This window comes from Rhineura floridana, chromosome 5 (assembly GCF_030035675.1).
Source record: "Rhineura floridana isolate rRhiFlo1 chromosome 5, rRhiFlo1.hap2, whole genome shotgun sequence".
In the NCBI taxonomy this organism is placed as follows: domain Eukaryota; kingdom Metazoa; phylum Chordata; class Lepidosauria; order Squamata; family Rhineuridae; genus Rhineura; species Rhineura floridana.
Genome location: NC_084484.1, coordinates 57,865,919 through 57,884,728, shown reverse-complemented (window position 1 = coordinate 57,884,728; position 18,810 = coordinate 57,865,919). Strand labels below are relative to the sequence as shown.

The following is an 18,810-nucleotide window of genomic DNA, read 5'->3' as shown; positions in this document are numbered from 1 at the left end:
TTCAGGTTGGTTGGATGTTGCTTGTGGACTGCAATTTTCAAAGAGTGCCACAGATTCTCAATGGGATTGAGATCACGACTTTGACTGGGCCACTGTAGGACATTCACCTTTCTGTTCTTGAGCTACTCCAAGGTTGCTTTGGCCTTGTGCTTGGAATCATTGTCCTGTTGAAAAGTGAATTTCCTCCCAGCCTCAGTTTTTTAATGGACTGAAGCAGGTTCTCTTGCAGTATTTCCCTGTATTTTGCTCCATCCATTCTTCCTTCCATTTTAACAAGATGCCCAGTCCCTGCTGATGATAAGCATCCCCACAGCATGATGCTGCCACCACCATACTTCACTGTAGGAATGATGTGTCTTGAGGCATGAGCAGTGTTAGGTTTGCACCTTACATAGTGCTTTGAGTTTTGGCCAAAAAGCTCTATCTTGGTCTCATCTGACCACAAAACCTTTTCCCACATTGCAGCTGGGGCACTCTCATGCTTTCTGGCAAACTCCAGACATGCTTTCAGATGGTACTTTTTGATTAATGGCTTCTTTCTTGCCACCCTCCCATACAGGCCAGTGTTAAGCAGAGCTCTTGATATGGTTGATTGGTGCACCATTACTTCACCCCCAGCCAATGAATTTTGTAGCTCCTTCAAAGTGATTTCTGGCCTCTCTGTGGCTTCTCTCACAAGTCTCCTCCTTGTTTGCATGCTGAGTTTCGAGGGACTTCCTTTTCTTGGCAGTGCCTGGGTGGTGTGATGCAGCTTCCACTTCCTGATTATTGATCCAACTGTGTTCACTGGTATATCCAAACACTTTGATACTATCCTGTACCGTTTTCCTACTCTATGCATTTGTATTATATTGTCTCTCACACCCATAGAATGCTCTTTGGTCTTCATTTTCCTTCAGATCCACAGCCTGACCAATGATCCTTCAACAGTGGGGGGTTTATCCTGAGAGTGTGATAGCAATGGTTCACAGGTAGAGGCCAACGGTAAGGTAATTGTGTCCACCATAGGGCAGTTTCTTTCATCTGTGTAAACTGGGAGCTTGAATACTTATGCAAGAAACATGTTTTCAGTTTTCTGTTTCTTACAGACATTTCCCAACATAAAACCAATGTCACCTTACAATAATTGATTTTGAGTTTGTGTTTCAAAATAAAATATCATACAGAATGAAATTACAATGTACCATTTGTAATTCAGTAATATGAGAGCATTGTTCAGCGGTCTGATTCCTTTTGCAAGGCACTGTAAATACAATTGATTTGCACACCTTATTCTGGTTTGGACACAAGTCTTTTATGGAGTTTGGAATCTTTTGGAAAGAATAATTGTAGTGACAGTGAAACATTGTAATTACTATGTGTGTCATTGGCAGGCAAATATGAAATAAATTAATTACATAAATATATTTGGTCATGTATCATAGTAGTGGGGAACCTGTGGCCCTTGAGATGTTGTTGGACCTACAACTCTCAATTAGTCCCAGCCAATGTGGCCAGTTATCAGGGATGATGGGAGTTATAGTCCATCATCATCTGGAGAGCCAGAGGTTCCTCACCCCTGATAAAGAGAGAGGTATAAATGCAGGCTCATAGATTCCACCTCCAAAACATGAGGGACTTCTGCAGTAATTCTTGTTGACTTACAAAACTGTTTCTACAGATGCAAGTCGAATAGCATGTGTTTAAAAACAAAAGATCTTAGAAGACCAACAATATGCAGCAAGTTGCAGCAATCACTTCCTGATAAGCTGCTGTTTGTAAAAAAATATCTTAGGCCAATTACTTGTCTGCTATGAGGATGGGATGGGAGTCCTGTGTGCTTTAATAAATAACATGAAACATTTCATTTCTTCCCAGTCTATGTCGTTGCTGTTTAAATGCGTTACCTCCCTTCACTAGCAGATTCCAGAGCAGATTACATGTTAACAATGTATAGCTCCCAGGTCCCAATATCTTTAAATATTACATAAGTTTTTGGTGTACATATTCTTGAACTGCCATGAAAATAAGGTTTTGAGTACTATGTTTGGCTTGGGACAGTGAGAGTTCTGCACTTCCCACAGTCTTCATTTCCCACTCGACAGCTTGACATAATTCTCCCTAAGGGCCTGGGGGCTACTTAAATACAACCCCTTTCCCATCCTATCCTTAGGAGCAGCAGAATGAATTATTAGTTTTGGTGTACTTTACTACTTTTTAGAAAGCATTGTGAGTTGGAGCAGCAGGACCCTTTTGAACCCGCTCGGTCATGACTCTTTTCCTCTCAAGGAAGAATGATTTGACTGCATATTCTAATTGTCCAAAAGGGTGTGAATATAAGAAAAACTGTATCATCTTGAGCAAATGCTGTGAACAGATTCCTATCTTGAAATACTTAAGTTTACTTTCCAAGGTGTTCCTTTCTTTTCAGTTTTAGCTCTCTCTACATTTTTTTTAAAAAGCACAAACTATATTTTTTAATTAAATGGAGGCTCTTAGCAGAATTGACAGTGCAAGTAAAGGTTGAAAGGAACAAGTAGTTCCTTTCTGAGTAGGCCTCTTTTGCTTCGATGTGCTTTGCACTCTTCATTTAATTCTTTCTTAAATTCTGTGTTTGTGTCTCTTGCTTCTTAGGCACAACCCCCCCCCCCAAACTGCTAATGGGATGGGAAGCATAAGTCTCTGTTGGTCTTATAGACTCTTGCTTTATTTTCTGTAATATGAAGAGTTCTGGAGTGGTTATAGAACTAATTTAGCAGAGGCTGCAGGGCTTGAATTTGCTTACCAAGTTTTCCTTTTAAAGAGAGAGAAGGTTTTTCCTGGATGCCATGAAAGTGTGTGGTTGTAGTAGCAAGAGCAACTCATCTGTGATCAAGGAGTAAGTTTGATTTACTGCTTGAAGGTTTCATAGCCCTTGAAAGCAATTTGTACTGTGGCCTGTAGATGCCTTTTAAAATCTTGAAATGAGGCTTTCATTAAAAAAAAGTTAAAGAATCTCATCCTGCTGGATCAGACTAAGGGTCCATCTAGTGTTTTCCACATTGGCTAATTGGATGCTTCTGGCAAGCCTTGCAGATCCATGGTTGTGCCCCAGCAACTGGTACTGTTCCTCATGGATGTAGACATAACCCTTAGGCCAATAACAGATATTAAACATTTTAGTTTGTTATCCAAATTGCATAGCTTCAAATGACACTGTTTACTTTTAAGGAATTGAAATAGGATACGGAATTGGAGGCTAGCAGGATTAGAGGGAGATCTCCTTGAAGACTAATAACATCTATCTCCAGTAATCTCTTAGTGCAATTTATAATAAAGCTGTTGTTTGCTCAGTTCTAGAGCAGGGATGGGCAAACTTCAGGCTTGTCAAATCTACTTTGCTTTTTACTGAACCTGTGAACTGACACCATGAAAAAGCATTGTGTGTTGAAATGATTGGAAGTGATGTGGAATGCCTATCATGTTCAGTCTTTGGCTCATTGACATATTCAAGTTGCCACTAAATGCTGTACTCATTTTTTGAGCAAGACAGAGATTTAAACAGGTTGAAAAAATGGACTAAAACCCCCTAGTTTTCAGTACCAAAATTTAACTGAATTTATTTTCAGTAGCAGAATCCATAGTTCTTTAAAAGTCCTCTTCTGCTCATTTTGCATTTATCTGTGGTCTAACATTTAAAATGAGACCAACTGGGGTTAATTCTGACACGCATGTACATCACTGGATCTTGCATGGCTTCATAACGTACTATCACTTGATAATTCACAGTTGAAATGTGATCCTTCCTGCAGTAGGACCATAGTGATTGAGATGCGCATGAGATCTGTGTCAGACGCCCTCCTTGCATATTTGAATTTGTCACTTTATGTTGCTGTTCATTTAGAGATACATATGTGGATTCTTTCTTTGTCACTTGGATTCAGGGGAAAAAAGCTGCTGCATATTTTGAATGTCGTTCTGATAAGATCAGTATATCTAAATGTTGACAGGTTCATGAAGGAGGTAACTGACAGAATTTCTTTTCCTGGACCAGTCTACCTGCAGTCTAAGAATTATTGGGAAGGCCCTTCTTGGTGTGCCATCTACGGCTCAGGTGTGATTGGTTGGGATGAGAGAGAAGGCTTTCTCTCTTGTCATGAACAGATTATGGAAGATCTTTCCCTGTGAGATTCATTTAGTCCCCTGTCATTGTGAAACATTTTAAATTCTGCCAAGTATTTAACCGTCTGCCTTGATTACTTTTATGTAGCAAGCCTCCATATATAAAATGATTTTGTCTGTTGAGCATATCTTCATTTTCATCCTACTGTTGTCTGGTTTTATAAGCTGGTCTGTGTGGTGCAAATACATTGGAAGGAGGGGTGAATATGTGCATGCAGTATATATACACATGTGCCACTGAAATTTTTGGCATTGCTAAGGGTACATACAGATTCATTTACTTGTATCTAGTGGGCCAGTCACTGCTCACTGCCTCTCAGCCTCAGAGGAAGGCAATGGTAAACCACCTCTGAATACCACTTACCACGAAAACCCTATTTATAGGGTCGCCATAAGTCGGAATCAATGAAGGCAGTCCATTTCCATTTCAGTCATCGAACCATCACAAAATAAAGGGAGCTTTATATCCGTATCCCATGGTTAAAGAGACAACATGGAAAAAGGCTGTTGACAAGATCACCAATGTTGTTGTATTCCTTTTAGTGCTCTTCTACCCTTTTGTTCATAAAATAAGTTTTTAATGCAATATATAGTATAGTTCTTAATGGAAGCGATTGCACAGGAAACACAATGAATTAATAAGTTTGTGCCGTGAAAATGAAATTGATACATAATTTTAATGAGATTGAGAATGTATCACATTAAATTGACTGTCCCATTGGTATTTGTCGGAAGGCAGAGCTGGGGTCCCAATCCCGGGGAGCTGGATCCTGGAGAGTTGGGAGAAGAGTATTCGGATGGATGGCAGAGGGAAGGGGGAGGAACTTCCCCCCTTTGGAGCGAAGACGAAACAGAGGAACTGCCAGTGATAAGGTCGCTTAGCAACGGGGAGCCTGAGCCCTCCCTGGACATTCTCACGCCTCCCCCTCTTTCAGGCTCAGAGCAAGAGGGGGAAGAGGGAGGGCTGCTCACAGCCGAAAAGCGGGGAGGCAGTTTACCATCAGCCCCTCCCCTATCCCCCATCCTGGAATCGGAAACTTCAGAAGAGGAGGGTGTGATGCTTCCCCCCTCACCGCGCACACGCAGACAGCTGAAAAGACAGGAGAGAAGGGGGGGAAGGCGGGCAGTACCTGAGGGGCAGTTAAGGAGGAGCGAAAGATTGCGCGCCCGTTTGGCCCCTTCTTAAAGAACAGGCGGGAAGAAGTCCGTTGCTCTGTCAACTTTCTCCCAATGCCGCAGGACCTGTATCCCTGTATCCCTGTATTGCTTCATGAGAAAACGCAGTCTTTGTTTGGACATTACCCTAATAAAACACGAATTAACTACAATCGTTGGTCTGGTTCCTGAGTCACATCCTGGGCCTGACAGTATTTCATTGGTGTGTTTATACATAAGCCAATGGGCTTCTGTGTTTAACTGTAGTCTTACTTAAGATACACATTTTGACAGGGTGAGACTTTGCCTCAGTCTTGGTGAATACTGTACAAACATTTAAATTACTCATATTATTAAACTACAAAGTTAGAGAATAAATGTACTTGCAATCTTGCTAAATGACCAAAAAATGAATTATTTGTTTTTATCACAAATTATCCTCAAGCTGCAGCTTTTGGCTGTAAGATGCAGCTTGTTATGTGCATGTTTATATTAAAATAATGGAGAAGCTAATGGGCAAGCAATGTTGTGGGAAATGGTTTAACTTTTCCAAGGTCTTTTATTACATGTATGAATGGAATGGCTAATGATTCTTTCTTCCTTTCTTAGGGTCGACATGTCAAGACAGGCCAACTTGCAGCCATCAAAGTCATGGATGTTACTGAGGTAAGTCTAGAATAACACCCAGCATAAAAGGTATTGCTTTAACCCTGAACTCTTTATATCTCCAGGAAGAGAGGTCTCTGCACAGTACCATGTATGCAGATCTCTGGACTAGGGCCAAAATAAAAAGAAATGTGAACTCGTCTGAGAATGTCAGCTTCTTTATACCCTTTTTAGGTTGGAAAGAAAATGGACCCAATAAAGATCCCAAATGCCTAAATGCAGAAACGTTTCTGCTAAAATGTTGAGCAGATTGTTGGCAGAATTCGACAGTGTAAAAGCAGTAGTTGTAAATGGACTCAGGCGGATTTAGCTTTATATGAGAATGGGAAGAAATTAACCCAGCTAAAGAGATAAAAATATACATCTGTAGTTAAACCCTTATCTTTAATAGCTTTAGTCAAAGGCATTCAAAAATAGATCAGTTTTTCATTTAAGAAGTATTTTAAACATCAAACAAATGGGTAATTCTGAGAATAGTGTATCTGCTGTTATTACATAGGCTTTGTATTTCACAACCAGGTGAGATTTATTCATCAACTGTGTTTTACTAGCTCAGCAGTGCTAAAGCATTTCAGACCAAACAGTATACTGTTCTAAAACCTGTTTATTTATACGATTCACTCAGCAGTATCAAAGCTTGTTATCTTGTTTTTCACAGAGAAGGTATTTTGATTGGCAAGAGAGTTCAGCTATTCTAAATTGCATTCTTGAAGAATCTTGAGTTTACTCTTTTCAGATGCTTAATCCAGAAATTTTTTCATTCTATGTTTGATGTCCATTTAATATGTATATATTTGGTACAGTTGTTCTTGCTTGTGCAGCAGAACATCCAGCAGGACTAGGCATTTATGGGTAGAGGGAATTTACGTACAGTGATAAGTTGTTTGAAGCCTGCTGTAAGATAGTTTAATAAAGACACACCATTAAAGTCACTGTATTTAATGTAGGGACAAGACAATTCTGAGAAAGTAAATGGTTTGCTTAAAAATATCAATGCGTGAATTAAAAGAACAACCGTCTTGTCGATGGTTTTCCTGGTTGTGGTGCCATATGTAAGAGGAATACCCTTTATTCCCTCCCTGCAAATTCAGGCTGCAGGCTTCAGGTGATGGAGTCTTAAGATTCTGCTAACAGTTACTTACAGAGAAAGATTTCAGAGAAAGATTTACCACCACCACGTAGGCCTGTATTCAGAGTGACTCACTGGAAAAAAAATACTTATATATAATTTTTTCTACACTTCCATATCATAAAATATCAGGGCAATGTCCACTTTTAAAACATTAAACACCATTTATTTATTTATTTATTTAAATGCAGAGAATCGTTAAGGTGGCTGGCTAATCAAAAATCAAAATTGAACAGCTGTTGGCATAAAAAGGCCTGAAAGTCAAAACAGAGAATGTCTGCTGATTCTCTGCTGGAAGTGTTTCATAGCATGGAACTGGTGACACTAAATGCCTGACTTCGAGTTGAGACAAGTTGGACTATCATAACACAGAAGACAGCTAACAGTTGGATGATCTCAGTGATTTGGACTAGGCTATAAGGGCTCAGGTGGTCCTTAATGTATCCTAGATCCAAGTTGTTCAGGGATTTGTATATCAACACAAGAGCCTTGGCCCTGGCTCAGTAGCATATGGGTAGCCAGAGCAGATGTTATAGTAGAAGGATCACATGTGGTTGGCCATTTGCCCTCAGCAGCAGTTTAGCTGCTGCATTCTGCACCAGCTGGAGTTTCCGACCAGGCCCGAGGGCAGTCCCACATAGAGTGCATTGCAGTAATCCAGTGTTGAGGTTCATCAATGCATTGGTTATCAATGTCGAGGTTATCAATGCTCCGGATACGGCTGTAGGTGGTGTACCAGACAAAGCTGGTAAAAGACACTCCTAGCCACAGAGGTCACTTGGGTGTCAATGACAAAGCTGTGTCTAGGAGTACCCCCAAGCTACATATCTGTTCCTTTAGAGGGACAGGCAACTGGCCTATCTTTGTACACAGGAACCACCTATCCACAGAGTCTTCATCTTCCCAGTTTATTGGAATATGCTGATCAGGCAATGCTTGAATGCAAAGGTTCCTTTCCTCCCAGTGGAAGGAGTCCAATCCAGCATTTTCAACTAGATATCAAAGGCATGTATGGCAGTAATAGGGAAACAAAATACTCTGTAGAATAATGTCCAAAGAGCTAGAGTAGATACTTAAAATGTATATTGGTTAGTATAGGAAATTCATACCTTGGGTAAATTTGATTTGACTGAAAATACAATAACTAAGCAATAAAAGAATAACAATAATTGTCTTCAAGAAACAAAGTAAATTTATCAGGAAGCTTGGAGAAAGATAACTGGTGCTAATTTTATTTTTATAAAGTAGTAGTTTAAAAGTACATATTCTTGTACAGGAGGAATTTTTGCCTCCAGGGTTACAAAGGTTGTGGATGAGTTGGAGGTGAGAAATCAAGCTAGTGCAAAAATATATTTATCTGGATATTAAAAAAATGAAAATGCTTTAAAGTCACAGTTCCTAGTAATAGCACTTACCTTTAAGAGGAAGAAGTAAATATCAAATTTAAAAGTAATGATTGTGCAAAAACTATTAAATTGTGTTGTTTGTTCAAATGATGAGAATTTGAAAATATGCATGTAAAACCAGATTAAAACACTTATCTTTTCCTAGCAGCTGTGGGAACATCTTTGTTAAATGACTGTCCTTTGGGCAAAAATTATCTGCTGCTGGTCAGCTTTTGGCCTCCTCTATTGTTGTTGGCTTTCCCCCACATGATAATATTTCCCCACAAGATGATGATATAATGCATTAAATTTAAAGTACAACTTGATCACCAATTTGTTGAATCTTAGTAGTCAGTAGTTGTTTTGATACTGCTCTTTTTCTTATAAAAATAAAAGAGCTTTCATTTGTGTGAAATTGCAGTGGTATGTATAACTTGTGAATGTTAACAAATGCCATCCAACCCTTAAAAGTCACCACACTGATGGTGTGTAAAGATAGCTTATTTCAGTTCACCTGAAGTCTGACCAGGTTTGAACTAAGATGAAATCTGTCTTTGGGTGAAATATATATGCTCCGTTTGGTGCATTAATGTTTTGTATGTTAAAAAGGTTTTAAGGATGATGCTCAAGATAATTCTTTTCGGTTTTAAGATTTAGAATGTTTTTATTTGAAGTGTATTTTTGGTCACTTTGCTTTTTAATTCTGTAAAACTATTTTATGTTAAAAAATGGATTTCAGGATTTGTTCTTGTACCTTTTTAGAACTCAAATTTGTCAGTGACAAAGAGCTTTACAAGTAGCAATGTGGAAATTCCTTGATGTGAAGGTACCTTATTTGGTACTTAAGAGATGCCCATCTCTGAACTGGAAGTGATACCTGTTCTTTTAAGAGCTGTCTGGGACAGATAGAAGCTCAACAAATCTGGTTGTATTCCCCATTACTTTTCACCTTTAGTATACGAGCACTGGTTGGTATACCCACTTAGGTGAGAAATATAGACAGGTTGGTCACTAAATTAAAGGGAACTGGAACTGCTTCAAGACTATGGAAGGAAAAGGGTATAGCAATTATAAACAAAACAGTTTTGGGGCTCAATTTGGTATCTTTACCAGACTTGCTATAGTACATGGGGATGTAAATTTTGTTCAGTTCAAATATTTTCTGTCTGGTGAAGCTCAAGCTACTAAGAAAAGATGCATTTTGCATATATTTCAAACTGTATGAAGATACCTGCTTTGATAGGCTTTTTAAAAAAATAAGCCATAGTCCCATCAACTTAGCCAGTCCTTGTTTCTTGAGTTGATGGTGGTGCAGTGCTAAGGTCTTCATAATGCGAGTCTGCAACAGTGGGACACAGTAGTGTTACCCTTAATATTTCTCCTAGCAATTGTTCACTTTCTTGACCTCCTCCCCCAGCTAGTTTATATAAAAATAGTGCTAACTACACAACTGATTATAATATCCTGCTTAGTTGTAAAGGAAGAACTGGATTACTTTCATTGAACTAGTATTGCTTCCGTTGCCCACCCCACTCGCTGTCACGGTAACCTTGTTCTGCAGTGATAATTTGTTGTGCCAAAATCAGTATATTATGTCTCCTTCATTTCATTATATATAATGAGGACATCATGCTAGTTGCAAGATACATGGTTTTGATTTTCTCAAAATGTTCCCATGTTGCAGGTTTGATTTCGTTATGACGTTGTGTTCTTCTGTTCAGCATAATTTTTATTTGGGCTGAACAGTCCAGATCAGATTATATTAGTAATGTTGAGATCAGGCTGTTTTTCTTGAATGAGAACAGTAGTCATACCTTTGTCTGAATCTGTATATGTGCACCTACTCCTGAAGGAAGATGCTCAGTCTCCCAAGTTTGTTCCAGAATTTGGCCCTATTGACATCTTCTGCCTGGGGAAGGCAAATGTACTATAGTAAGGGACTCTAGATTAAAAATTACATATCTGTACTCTGAAAAACACATTCCACAGTAGCAAATGGAGTAAATGATGCCAACGAGGTATTTTTTATTTACTCTAGTAAATCAATCAAACTTGATTTATTGGAGATAAATGGCAAGCAAAACTAAACAGGTAACAAGTGTCTATTCTATCTCCTATACTATTCAACATCTATATGAAACCATTGGGAATTGTCATCCGGGGATTTGGAGCATGGTGCCATCAGTATGCTGATGACATGCAGCTCTCTCTCTCTCCACTCCATCTGAATAAGGAGAGGATGTGATGGTGTCTGGAAGCAGTGATGGGCAGGATGGTGGTCAACAAACTGAGGTTGAATCCTGATAAGATAGAAGTGCTGGGCATGGGTAGTTCCTGTGTTCAGAAATTAAGTGTACGACCTGTTCTAGTGGGATTTGTACTCCCCATGAAGAAATAGGTTCATAGCCAGAGAGTATTCCTGGACTCCAACTTGTCACTAGAATCCCAAGTGGCATCTGTGGCTAGGACTGCTTATGCCAAGCTGAGGCTATTTCTGGACCAGGGTAGCCTGGCCTCAGTTATTCATGCTCTGGTGACTTCCCATCTGGACTACTGAAGATGGTCTAGAGGCTGCAGCTAGTGAAGAATGAGGCTGCTAGGCTGGTATATGGGACAGCCTGATGGGACCATGTGTCTCTGGTCCTGAAAGTACTGCACTGCCCACCAGTGAGGTACTGGCCCCATTCAGGGTGTTAGTACTAGCATATAAAGCCCTAAATGGCTTGGGACCCAAGCATCTAAAAGCGGGCCTTCCCCCATATCAACCTTCTTGAACCTTAGGATCAGCAGGTGAGGCCTTGGTGGTGGTGCCATCACTGACTGCCTCCTGATTGGCACTGACCCATGACATGGGCTTTTTGGTGGTGGAATGCTGTCCCCACGGAGGTGCATCTGTCTCCATCGCTGCTGACTTTCAGGAAGAATTTGAAAACATTCTTGTTTACCCAGGCATTTGATGGCTGAAGGGGACTGGCAACTTGAAGATCACTGATGAAAGAATGCTTTTAAGTTGTGTGTTAGAATATTTTTAACTGTGTTTTAGAATGTTTTTAATTTTAATCCCTGGGCTTCTACTGAGAGAAAGGGTGGGATATAAATCTAATAAATAAAATAAATGTGTCTTGGATTGTTTTTAACTGTTTTTAGTATGTTTTTCTTTTTCATGTTAAATTGTTTTGTCTGTTTGCTGCCCTGGGCTCCCTCAGGAGGAAGGGTGAGATATAAATTCAATATTTAATAACAACAATAACATCAACAACTGTTAGTCCTTGATTCTCGCAAAAAAAAAAAAGTTGGAAGAACAGGACTCTGCAGTAGATCCTTATTGTAGGTAATGGTTTCAGATTTGACACTGAAGTCTATGGGGAGGAAGGGGAAAATAAAGTGATGAAATATGTTCAGCACTAGCTATAGAAAACTTCTGGATGTCCACCTTATCCGAGTATTAAGCATATGCAGTGTTTACTTTTTAAGTGTTACCCTCACAATGGGGGATTGTGAAAGGTAGGAAATCTAAGTGTTTCAGGAGCCTGGACACCACCCTTGATTATGCCAGTGAGACCCCAATTCAGCCATTCAAAATTCTGTTACATCCATGCAGTAAATTAGTATTCCTGACAAAAGTCCAGACATTGTCCACAGTTCAGTGAAAGTTGGTTGTAACTTAAGTGGGCATGAGCCTGAGTGAGGCTTGTGTACAGTGTCTCCTGGAAATGAGTACAGTGACATAGTGATGGGGATGGGATCCGTTGGTTGGACCGGTTCAAAAGCATTCCATTGACGTAATGGGCTGGCATCCATTTGAGTTTGTTCTTTATCTGCTAGCTGCTGCTTTTGCCAGTCTGTGTGTTTGGCTCAGAGAAAGTAATAATAAAACATCAGTATTTTGAAGAAAATATCTGTTTCTTTTAAAAATATCGATATTTTGAAGGAAATACCAATTTTTTAAAAGGGAACATTGATAAACTCTTACAACCTATGCTGTGGAGGTGGATTTCTTTTAGAAGGAAATTTGCTACATTAAAATCTGGTCCTCAGTGATTTAGAATAAGCAAATTAATAGAAAATTCAGTACCAAATCCAAATTGGGCGGAATTCTAGCACATCCCTACATAATGGTAAGCCAAGGAACATGGTTTGTTACTTGCACTAGGAGAGGAGTGAAGCAGGAGCCTGTCTGCATGTTCATGGTAAAATATGAACTGTGGTTTACTCTGACATGCAAACTGTGTGTGTTCATTCCCCCCCCTCGTCTTGTCTGCATGTCTTGCTTATGTGAACAATCTCACTTGTTTATGATAAATGTATTCTAAGCTGATACTTAAGCATTTAACTGTGCACATTGGAGTCATTGGCTGTTAACAAGTTACTGTAGCTCTTAGTCTGCAGGCAAAGTTGAGGAGGAATCCACTTTTTACCGTAACCAAAATTTGCTGATACTTTCCTGGCTCTTTAGCTAAAACCACAATCCTTCTAGTACAATGTTTAAACTAGCTTTTCTCTGAAATGTAACGATCACTTCTGTAATAATGTCATGGAGGGAGAGAAATATTTCACTGTGGTTTATCGTGGTGTTAAGCTGTTGTAGGCAACAGTACTAAGTGACTCGGATGAGGAAGGCCGTGTTCTACAAAAGTGCATGCCATAATAAACAGATTGGTCTTGAAGGTGCAGTGACATTTGACATGTTTTGCTGGTAGAAGCTAGCATGCTACTCCTTAAGATTGTTTAATATTGTGATTGCTACTGAATGGCAAGCATCATGGACTTAGAAAGCGAAGAGGGCAGGGAGAATTATGTACATTGCATTCACTGAGCTCTAACCTCAGCTAAAATCTATTAATCTGTCTCAGCTGCTGCAGTCTGTTCTGAACTTCCTTATGGATGAAAAGGAGTCTTTGATAGTTTTCTGTCAAGTTCCAAGGGATGTTGAATCAAGGCAGCATCTAGTTTTTAATGAGTAACTGTGGATCACAGCAGTAGTGGCACAGTTACTCTTTGTAAGGCAGCTCTGGAAACGTATTTGCACAACTCCCCTTCCCCCAACTTGGTTTATAAGAGTCTTTTGTCCCCATAGGTAAGACTAAGCCATAAACTTAAGTTCCAGGCAGATAATGCTTGCCTTTTAGTTTTTTGAAAGATAGAGGGAGGAAAAAAATTCTGACTTCTTTGAATAAGCAAAAACTTCATTTCCTTGAAATTCAGTCACTATTTACTTTTTAAGGGACAGCAATTGCCTTTTCAGGTAATGATTGTGGACTGAACATTTTAATAATATGTATAATATCCCATTCAACTTTCTGTGTTTCTGAAACCTAATGTTTTTGTTTGTTTGCAGATTAGGAGAGGTATAGTTTGTTTTTTAGACAAAAGGGTAAAAATAACTCTTTCATATTATAGGGTGTGATTCTGCTCTTCCTCCTCCACCATGGTAACTGTACATGTTCTCTGTATATATTTCACAAAAGGGAGAAATCCCCATTGACTCGTAGATTTAAACTGTTTTCTCCCTTCACCCTTGCTCTGACAGAAGCATTCAGTTTCAGCCAAGATGTCTTGGAGCATTGTAGTTTAAATGGCAAGAGGTAGATTCTTCCCCCCCCCTTAAAGAAACAAGTCCAGTGCTCTCCTTTTATGTAGAAGGTGTAGCTATGGGAACTTATGCACAGAAAGCACAAAGAGGCTACTTTTAGACATTTAAGCCATCACCTCCTTCTGAAAATCATTTCCTTTAGGCTGTGGTCTTAGAATTAGTGTTGTGCATCTTAGATCACTCTGCATTACTGTATGTTTTTTAAAGAATATATGTAATTCTGTGTATGAAAGATTTTGGGTATGATTCTGAGTATACTTTTTATTTTAAAATGAGGCTGCACAGAGGAACTTCAGATACTCAAAATTTTAAGTTCTTAGTCAAAAAACTATTGCGAAGTACTCTCTCTACTTATAATGCAAGGTGATGAGTTAGTGGCAACATGTCATATCCCTAGTTGCTACTTTCTCATCTCAGATGAAATCTTTCTTCCTCTGACCTAATTTCCTCATATCCAAAAGAGAACACAAACTTGCTCAGCTTCCTTCCTCCCAAAAGCATCCTGGTAATGTGAACCATTCAGAAGGAAAAGAACATTCACAGCACTTTCCAGAAAGCTGGAACTGGACTAGATTTCCATACAAAGAAAATCTCAGGTGGTACAGGTAGGATGCAATTTACCCTAATTGCATGTTTTATATGGCTGATTAAACAAAATCCTGTGCGGTACTTATCAGTACTGCCATTCTTGTAGGAAGGGTACTGAAGTTGGATCATTGTGCTTTGCCATGAGTGGAACCACATGGCAGGAGGACAGGCATTTAAACCAATAGTGTTGTCCAAACATTCCATACAGATAAACACATTAGCTATGGTTAAAACTCATGAGGTCCCTGCACATAGCTTGTATCCTCACAATCATCTTTGATGGAGATACTTCTACTGATGTTACTGAAGATACTCATCCTCCCCAACTTGCTTACTTCTTGTTTTTATTCTTGGTTGCAACATAATATCTGAATACAGCTTTGTGTGTTACTGAGAAATACATGGGTCTGTTGCCACAGGATAAGAGGACAGGTCCTCTTGTGGATCAGTAACTGGTTGAAGAACAGGAAGCAGAGACTAGGAATAAATGCACAGTTCGCCCAATGGAGGGATGAAGAAAGTGGAATCCTCCAGAGATTGGTATTAGGACCGGAACTTTTTAACTTGTTCATAAATGACCTAGAGTTAGGGGTGGCTGAATTTGCTGTTGATCTCAAATTGTTCAGTATAGAAAGAAGAAAAGGGGATTGCAAGGAGTTCCAATAGGTTCTTTCCAAACTAGCTGAATAGGCAGTAAAATGGCAAATGTGCTTCAGCGTGATCAAATGTAAAGTGATGCATATGGGGGGGGAGGAATTAGCTTCACATTTATGCTTTCGGGGTCTGAACTGGCAGTAGCTGACCAGGAAAGAGATCTTGGGGCTGTGGTGGATAGGTCAATAGAAATGTTGACCCAGTGTGTGGCAGCACCAGGTCCTATAGGTACCAAAAAGTCCAGAATTGCCACTCCTCTAGTTAGTTGCAAGACCAAGAGTTATCTAGAAATGTTATGTTATGACTGGAACACGCATTTACCCAGTCAGTGTGAGGATAATTGAGATCACCCACTACTACAACACTTCCTCTTTTTGGATGCATTCGTTATTTCATTCTGCATCTCAGAATCACCCTGGGCATTTTGGTCAGGGGGACAATAGTACATTCCCTGTACTAAATTACACTTGGGGCCTGGTATTGCCAGTGATTTTCTGGAGGAGTTTGCTCTTTTTTGGATTTCTAGCTGAAACAAACCCTTCCAGTATACCTCCCCTTGCCGTTCCTATAGAGCAAGTATGGGAAACCTTTGGTTCTCCAGATGTTGTTGAACTACAACTCGCCATCAGTCCCAGCAAGCATGGCCAATGGCCAGGGATGACGGGAGTTGTACTTCAGCAACATCTGGAATGTCAAAAGGTTCTAAACATACTTACTAGGGTAGGGGGTAAGGAATCTTTTTGGCTCAGTGGGCCAAATATTTATCTCCCCCTACCCCCATGGGTCAACTTTGACAGGAGGGCAGGACCACCCAGCTGTTAATCATCTCTTGTCACAGAAAATGGACAACTGTTTTCTGATACCATATGTAGAAAAATCCTGAAGATGGAAATCCATAGATCAGTCATCCTTGGGAAAAACACCTTGACAAATTATGTGCATAACTTTTTTATCCCCCCTCCCAAAGTCCAGAATAGAAAATATACTTGAAACTGTGGTTTCTCATCCTGGTTTAGAAGCTACCAGTAATGATAGGGGCATAGGAAGCTGCCATATACTCCATTTACTGCTTCAGGCCATTGGTCCATGTAGCTCAGTATTAATACTAATGACTGGTAGCAGTTCTCCAGGTTTTCAGTTTTCCCCAGTCTTTCCTGGAGAAGCCAGGGATTGAACCCTGGGACCTTCTGCATGCATATAATATACACAACCCCATGGGCTGTGTGTGGTCTTTCCCCTTGTCCCATATGGTCTGCCAGTTGTCAGTGAATGTGCTGCCAAATTTAACCCTACCTCTGCTGCTGCCACATGTGTTGCTGTCAATGCCTCCTTTGTCTGCTATTGTTCTTAAATAGGTATAGTAACTGAAAATGACTGTTGATTGTCAGCAATGCTTCTGTCTGTATGATGTCATGTCTCTGACAGATGTACACAAATGCCTTATGATTCTATTCCTTGTTGATTGCCCTCCCATCACAGCTGCTAGGTTTTAATGTGTGCCTGGACACTGTGATGCTGCAAACATCTGGTGTAAGACTATAGCCCTGGCAACTGCATGAAAGTGTTTTTTTTTACTTGGTTATAGTTTTGTTTTTGATAAATACATGTTCCCTGACTAATGATCCATGAATACAAAGGATTCAAGGTAACCTGTGAATATTATACAATTCTATTCCATACATAAAATTTACAATTTAAAATGATAGTTTTATAAAACAAATATTATAGCCACAATAGCCAGGGGCACAGTAATCCAAATGCTGGGGAGCCGACAGAAGGGGGGCTGATAGAAGAGGAGCCGGCGGAAAGGATCCTCTTCCTGCTCAGAAGCCACTGCCCTGGCTGAATGCCAGCTCTGTTGAGAGCTGCGTGCTCAAACAGGCCTCAATGGGGCATATTTAAAATTATTTTACTGCTCCAGCCTTTAGGGTGGTGGAGTATGTGGGGGAATCGAGACCTGGGGAGGAGTCTGAATGCGAGGAAAATCTTGTGGATGTCCCCAGAACTCTTCCTCCTACATGCTTAGTAAATAGAGAATTATATTTATTTTTATACAGTGATAATTTTTAAGATCTGAGTTCATGCTCAGCTGGTGTTCATAATTCTCAAGTGAAGGAGACTTTTTAGTAGAAATGAGAAGCAGTGTGGCAACCACTTGATACTGAGCATAATGCCTCCCTACAGTTGAAGGTAATTCCAGAAATTGGCCATGGCCCCAAAACCCCATGAGAGTTCAGGAGGGAGATTATACATTCTGTAGTAATTTTTCACCTTTCCATGGGGAGGGTGATTCCATAGGACTGTGATTGATCAAACTCAGATTGTGTTGAACCAGCAGTGTGAAAAAGTTGCTTTTTCATCCTCAGTTCTTTGGATTTAAAACCAGCTCAGGTTGATAGCAGCCATTATTAGACTCTGTAATGAGGGTTGTTGAGGATTCATTTCATTTGTCACACTGTGAATTTCCACATGAATGCTGTTTTAGCTGCCATCTAAATATTACTGAAATCTTCTAGATAGCTAATTCCTTCTCTGAATGAGGCTGTTGCCATCTAGCTTTTGTGACTGAAATTAATATAAGGTTCTTTTCACTATAATAAAATAAAATAAAGCCAGTATGATAAGTTTGGGAAAAGCCTTCAACTTGACTTCTTGCTATTCACTATACAGCCCATTTATTCTGTTCAAGCCAGTGAATGAACTCATTGAAATACCTACCGCTGATATCAGATTGAACTACGTTGTCCACAATCTACACTGAAGATGAATACTATGCTCTCTGTGTGTGTGTGTATTTATTTAGGAAATATGCTGATCCACCCAATCAACAGAGTCCGCTGGGTAGCTCACACATCAAACAATACACGTTTAAAACATTACAGTACCAAAACATCTGTAATTTTTTAAAAAAATCAATAATTCAATTTTCCTGCCTTAAAAACAGCCTGAGCAGCGTAAAAGTAGCATTTAAAACCCAACAGAAAGAAACCATTCCAAGAGCAAAGTCTTAGTTCTAGAACAAGGCTGGGAAACCTGTGGCCCTCCAGATGTTGTTGGACAATGGTCAGGTATGATGGGATTTATAGTAGAGTCCAGTAGAATTCTGGTCATGGGCTCCCCGTCCCTGTTCTAAAAGACTTGGAAGATTAAAAAAGGTCTTTGCCTGGTGCCAAAGGTATCTTTATTAATCCCCTAAGTACTTAATTTTGGCTGTTCGGTGCCCAAAGTTTGTTCTTTTGGAGAATTATACTTGGTCACTTGGGAAAAAACTACAGTGGCTTTTTGTGGGAAGACATGACTTGTTTGGGGAGGAAAATGCATTTCACAGACCTAAATGTATTTATTCACTAATAGGCAAAAAAACTTGTGGTGTAAGAACGTACTTATAGCCAACATATATTTCTATCAAAGTTTAAAAAGTATTGAAACTGGGCAGCTATAGTGAATGCATCAGGGGAGCAGGAGACCTGACCTCCTCTCTGAGATATTGGACTGCCCTA

The 18,810-nt window shown here is 39.7% G+C and overlaps 1 protein-coding gene across 8 annotated transcripts in view; it reads left to right on the top strand.

The window, feature by feature from the left end:
* Positions 1-18,810, top strand: part of MAP4K4 (mitogen-activated protein kinase kinase kinase kinase 4) — a 206,656-nt gene that overhangs the window by 89,930 nt on the left and 97,916 nt on the right. For all 8 annotated transcript variants that reach the window (XM_061626826.1, XM_061626827.1, XM_061626825.1 and 5 more), the window contains exon 3: positions 5,905-5,961. In XM_061626826.1, the coding sequence (XP_061482810.1) occupies positions 5,905-5,961 (57 nt within the window). The remainder of the gene's footprint in view (positions 1-5,904; positions 5,962-18,810) is intronic.